Consider the following 6000-nt stretch of genomic DNA (forward strand, 5'->3'; position numbering starts at 1 on the left):
GCCTGCCTTCTTGGGGCTTGGGAGGGAAGGTGAGCAGGTTTAAGGCGCCTGCCTTCCTTGGGGCCTGGGAGGGAATGAGAGAGGGTGCGAAGTGCCTGCAATTCTCGGGGCCTGGGAGGGAAGGGGAGCGGGTGCGAGGTTCCTGCCCTTTGCGAGGCTGCGGAGCCTGCTGTGTCCCCTTTCCCGCCCACTCTCCGACCTGCAGGCCCACGGTGCTCAGGATAATAGGGTCCCCAGCCCCGGAATCAACTCCCTGGGTCTCGGAACGCAACCCACACAAACCTGGACCCTGTCTCTCGCTGGCGGGGAGTCACCTTCGCATGCAGACGTGGAGAAGTCGCCTCCACCCGCAGCTCCTCCCGTGGACCCAGGCCGCCTCCCCCACGCTCCTACCGGAGCCCCCAGACCCTCCGTGGCACTCCTGGTCCCGCCCCCACTGCCGGCACTCACAAAGAGCCTCAGCTTCTCCTCGGGGGGCGACTTCCTCAGCCAGCCGCTGTACAGCACGTGGCCATTTCTCATGCTTCCGCCGGCGGAGCCACTTCCGGGCCACGAAGACAAAGGCGCAAATGCCGGGTCAGGTGGGCACAGCTCCCGGGAGGGTGAGGGGTACGGCAGGGAAATGGGGGCCGCAGCCCACAGTGAAGGTGGGGGAGACAGGGGGAGAGGGCGTTGCTGGAGATGGGGTGAGAGGGACGGCTTGCGGTTCCCTGGGACTGCGGGGTAGAAAGCGCAGTTCCAGGGGAGGTCGGGGTCAGAGGTGAAGCTCGTGGGGAGGGCGGGACCCGGGCGCAGGCGCTCACGGGCGAGGGCGGGGTTCAGGTTCCAGTTGGGCTTTGAGTTCCGGTTCAGGCTTCCACCTGTGGTTCCGGTTCCAATTTGAGGTGGAGTTTGGAATTAAAGTTTAGACGAGGCCTCTGGTTCAGGGTTTGCGTTGGGGATTGGGTTGGGGATTTGCACCCTGGGTCAGCCTGGGTGCATCTCATCGGGACCACCGGGGCCGGGGACATGGGCTGGGTGGCTCCTTGGGAGAGGGGGGACAGGGAGCGCAGCTGGTGGGGAGGACACGGACGAGGGGCGCAGCTCATTCAGAGGGCCACAGCAGAGTCTCAGGTGCTGAGTCCCATGTGCCAGATGAGAAAAAACAATGGAAGAGTTCAGGTTCCTGCTGGGGTTTGAGTTCCAGTTCGGGATTCGGCCCATGGTTTACCTTCTGACTTGAGGTGGGGTTTGGGGTCAAGGTTCAGGCTAGGACTTGAGTTCCAGGTTGCAGTTTGGGGCTGGGGTTAGGTTTCAGAGTGAGGGTTTGGGCCTGCTTGTGTTGTGTATGTGTGTTAATGTATTGGGGTTTCTCTGTGTGCAGGTGTGTACTTACGTCACATGTGTGCACGCATCAGTGTGTGCATGTGTGAGTGTTCGTTGAGTGTGGCACCGAGAGCCAACCCCTCTCCTCCCATTTATGCCCCACTGTCTTATCCTGGTTGGGGTGGGCTTTAAAAGTTCCTTCCCTGGGCCATTTGGAGGTTCTCATGTTGCCGGGGGAGAGAAGGGAAGGAGAGAAGAGGTCAAAGATGAGGGCGGCTTGGCCTCAACCAGACCCGGTGTCACGGGGACCAAGAAGCCGGAGGTCCTTGTCTCCTGCCTGTCGAGGAGCTTGGTTTGCTTCTTTGTTCACACATTGTGTGAAAGCACAGTTGGGGGCATCTGAAATGCACAGGATCTGTTCTTGCCCCTGCAGATGTCTTAGAGAACAGGACAGACAAGGGGCCTCTTCAGGAAGCCATCCCCAATGTGCACTGCATGTGAGCTTACAAGACGGGCACAGGGGCCCCATCAGGTAGCAGGGAAGATGCAAGGAAGAGTGTGTGGGGATGGGGGTGCTGGGTGGGGCCAGGTGAGTGGGTGCCTGGCTTCTCCTTAGAGCAAAGGAAAGTGCTGAAGAGTGTGAAACTGTGACATGTTATGCTTATGTTTTGAGAATGGATTGCGGGAACAAGTAGACATGGGGGACCTGATGAGGGCCAGTGGGATGTCCATAGAGATAAGATTTGGCTTGAGCTCGTGAGAAAAGTGGAGATGGAGCCACATGGAGGAAATTGCAGAGTCTTGAGACTGAGGAGACATGTGGGTGGATGAGATATGCATAGTGACCCGACCCTGAGGTGGGGAATGGGGGGACAGCCCTGAGGGGAGGTTGGTGAGGTGTATTTGGACCTATTGGGTTGGAGCCCTAGGCAACATCCTCCTGGGAGGACCACTGGGTCCTGGTCAGGCAGACATGGTGCTCAGGGAGACACTGGATGAGGTGGGAGCCATAGACCCTCTGCTGATGGCAAGAATGGGGTTCCTGGAGGTGCTGGCTCCTTCTGCAGGCTGCAGTCATGGCGAGTCAATTCTAAACTCACCATCTCAGCTCACACTGTAAAGGACACATACCTTAGTATAAATCAGTTAGCCAAGGAGGCCACAGGGTACCCAGTTGGATCCTGCCCTGAGAGTAGGTTTGGATGGGGTGAGAGGGGAGAGAGGCAGTGGCAGGAATGAGGCAGATGAGCTCTTCCTGGTTGGAAGGGAGCTCAGCCCCTGCAGTGACCTCATGCCAACTGGGGCCTCAGCAGGAGCCCCTACCTGGGTCCCCGTGGGCCTCTGACTGTCTTCTCCTGGCCTCAGGGTGGAAAGAACCCTCTTCCAGAATATGTCCTCTCCAGCAACATTCTTCCAGCCCCCTACAGTGCGCACAATGGGAACTTCAGGAGAGTGTAGAGACTGCCACAGGGCATGGAGGGCAGGTGTTGCCCCAAGGTCTAGCCTGCCCAGGATGTTGGCTTTGATGACGGTTGGGGGCCACCGCAGGGGACTTACCAGTGTTTTGAGCCTTTTTTGTGTGTGTATAAAGTGAATTTAAATTTATCCTCTGTGTCTCAAGTGGACAAAAAAAATCACTTCATTTTCCATTGATGATTTATTTTTCTTGTGTCTTCCATTCCATGGTTGATGGAAAAAATATATAAGTTTCTCATAACTTATCTCTGTTTCCTCTGGTTTGCAGCTATCTGTGCCCACCATGGGTCTCACCTCCTCCTTCTGTGAATGTCTGTCCGGTGGCTGTGGGGCAGAGTCTCTAGCACTTGTGCTGCCCTTGGGACCCTCACTGACCCTGGGCTCCTGGTCTGCCCACCCCTTCGATTCCCCTGGGGTCACACATTGGCACCAGAGTCAGGAATGGGCTCTGCATTTCCCCCTCTGTGGGCCTTGTCTGGCTCCCACAGCCCATGTATCAGCGAACTACTTGGGGGTCACATAGGACCCTCCCCTCCCTGCTGAGCTGGCAGTTCATGCCCCGTGGGTAGGAGGAAGAGCAGAGGGAGAGCTCCAGGGGGTGGGCTCCACTGTGCTCCCTCAGGCTTCTCACTTTGGGCAAAGGACACAGGGCATGAGGGCCTCTCCCTGGGGTCTGGACCAAGCTGACCTGGGTCTTTACCAGTCAGGAAAATAAAATAACTTTTATCTGAGAAATGCAAGTGCTTTTAATTATCAGGCCCAGAAAGAGGCATTAAAATGAGAGACCACAGTCATGTCCTACTCCCTCACATTGAGCTGTGTATTCATTTCTTGATACTGCTGTTGCCAGAAGTAGCTATGAATTTACCTCATAATGCCACACCAGACGCCATACCCCACACCCTATAGCTTAACAGTGTACAGCCCATCACTAAGCAGTGTTGTTGCTATGAACCAACTAAAATTCCTGAGGAATTGTATCCGCCCCTTCCCTGTCCTCCTTGTTTTGCCTTTAAAAATCAGCTCATAACTGCTGCTAATTGGAATGTATATTCAGGATAACTTGAATCTGTGCTCCAGAGTTGCAATCCTGAAGTCTGTCTCAAATAAACTCTCTACTAAGATTAACTTTGTCTCAGCTTCTTCCTTGTAGGGTGACACCAGGATCTCCTTTCCTGGTGCTGCAGGGCTTCCCTGGACCCTGTGCGGCAGAGACATCCCCTCCACACAGTATTGCCAGCATATTATGCAGAAAAAATCGTTTTCCCTTTTAACAGGAAGCCCAGTTCTTAGGATTGTCGTTCAAAAATATAATTTAAAGCTTAAAACTGAGTACTTGGGTCTTGGCAGAGTTCCCGTCTTTCTTCACAGTGGCAGATGTGACTGTCAAGAGCCTGGGCAGCTGAGGACAAGTCTGAGCAGGGCAGAGGTTGTGATCGTACCCTGGCCTGTGTCATCCCCTTGCAGGCACCAGCCCTTCTCTATAGAACCAGGGCATCTGCCAGGGATTATTTAGGCCTTGGGTGAGGGTCTGGCAGGGAGCAGTGATGCAGTGATGGAGGGTGTGGTGTGTGTGTGGCATGTTGGGTGGATACTTCTGGTCCCACCTAGGGAAGAGCTTCCTTTTGGAAGCAGAGGTCTCCTGTGTCCCCACAGAAGGATTCAGGTCTGCTGGCCTTTCCCAAGCACCTTGAAAGTCACCAGTCTTCGTGTCACCTGTCCGTCGTGCTATGTGTGTGTGAGAGAGAGAGAGACAGAGAAAATTGTTCGGGTGGGGGTACGCAGTCTCTGTAGCTGCTGAAGGGCCCTGGGACACATGCTGCATGCTGCCGGGTGTTTGTTTTTTCCTCAGCACATGTCACCATTTGTACCCTGGTGCAGGCTGCTGTGAGCACCAGGCTCTGTGCTAGGGGAGCAGTGAGGGGACTGAAGAGACTCAGGGTCCCATGTTGAGGCTGAGCTGGCACATAGGAAGACAGAATGCTCCTGGCACAGGTGCTGCTTGGCCTCTGGGTGTGGATATCAGGAGGGCTTCTTGGAGGAGGAGGGAGGGCCTGCTGAGGAGGAGGCTGCCACTCCCAGGGTGAGTTCTGATCATGCTGCCTGAGCCCTTTCCTCATCCCATACTCTGCTCCAGACCTGGATGGGGGCCCACAGGGCCAGTGTGCAGCCGAGTCACGACTGTGCCAGCACCTCGCAAGGAGCCTTGGAATTCACTGTGCGAGAGGCCACTGCAGTACTCGCCTGTGACTCAGCATGTCCCTGGAAATCTGTGAGCCTGGAGGAGAGCAGGAGGGCATGGGGACACCTCCTAGGGGCCCCAAGTTTGGAGGATATGCTGCCAGCAGAGTGTGAGGAGTGAGAGGCACTGCTGCCTGCCTACCTGACACTGGAGGACCAGGCCCCTACATCCCCGACAAGCCTGCTCACCGAGACTGAGTGGGGTGGCAGTGGCTACTATGCCTTGGGCTGCTCTGGGGGGATGCAACCCTTCAGCCCTCTCAGGAAGCATGTGGAGCCCTGAACCCATCCCAGCCCTGCCCCGTGGCCTTTCACATGACCAGTGGGGCTTGGAGACCTGGTGAGGAGGCACCTGGGCGGTGAATGGTCCAAGCTAGAGGCATAGGCTGCACAGGGACATCCAGGGCCCACAGTCCCCTCCTGTCTTCACCACAGCTCAGTCCCAAAAGTTCTAGGGCCCAGACGCAGCCACCTGCATCGTGTCCATCTTGGGGAAAATGGACAAAAGTCTCTGGAGCTGGCCCTTGGCTGGGACAGGACCTCCTGAGAAGGGGCCTCTAGCAGTGGTCAGAAGTCCTGCCTGGATGGAGGCTGGAAGCTCCTCCTCGCCCGATCTGCTCAGCACCTGTGGGGAGGGGCCTCTGCCCTCAGCACCACATTCTCCTGTCCGCTTTCTGGCTTTATCTATGGCCACTCTGAGAAAAGAGGTGTAGTCTCCCAGCCTGTTCTGCTCTTACCCCTTAAAGGGCCAGCATGGGGCCAGTGGACACAGGTGAGACACCATAACCTGGAGGTGGTGACCTCTCCATGCCTTCCTGAGGCACCTTTCGTAGATATTAAAAGGTACATAATGGCTTTTCCAAAGTGCTGATGCCTGGGAGGAGAGACCAACGGAGGGGTGGAGTTTGGCCAGCCCTGGTGGGCTTTCTAGGCTCCAAGAACAGCAGGGTGCAGACTCAGACCAGCTCCAAGATAGTA

The 6000-nt window shown here is 56.2% G+C and overlaps 1 protein-coding gene across 1 annotated transcript in view; it reads right to left on the reverse strand.

Moving 5' to 3' along the window:
• GAB4 (GRB2 associated binding protein family member 4) overlaps positions 1–3999 on the reverse strand; it is a 60051-nt gene extending 56052 nt beyond the window's left edge. Inside the window, exons 1-3 of the mRNA XM_063663362.1 lie at positions 3911–3999; positions 1594–1742; positions 451–860 (exon numbers count right to left, since the gene is read on the reverse strand). Of these exons, the coding sequence (XP_063519432.1) occupies positions 451–860; positions 1594–1742; positions 3911–3999 (648 nt within the window). The remainder of the gene's footprint in view (positions 1–450; positions 861–1593; positions 1743–3910) is intronic.
• Positions 4000–6000: the final 2001 nt, after the last annotated feature.

The sequence above is a fragment of the Pongo pygmaeus genome, chromosome 23 (assembly GCF_028885625.2).
Source record: "Pongo pygmaeus isolate AG05252 chromosome 23, NHGRI_mPonPyg2-v2.0_pri, whole genome shotgun sequence".
In the NCBI taxonomy this organism is placed as follows: domain Eukaryota; kingdom Metazoa; phylum Chordata; class Mammalia; order Primates; family Hominidae; genus Pongo; species Pongo pygmaeus.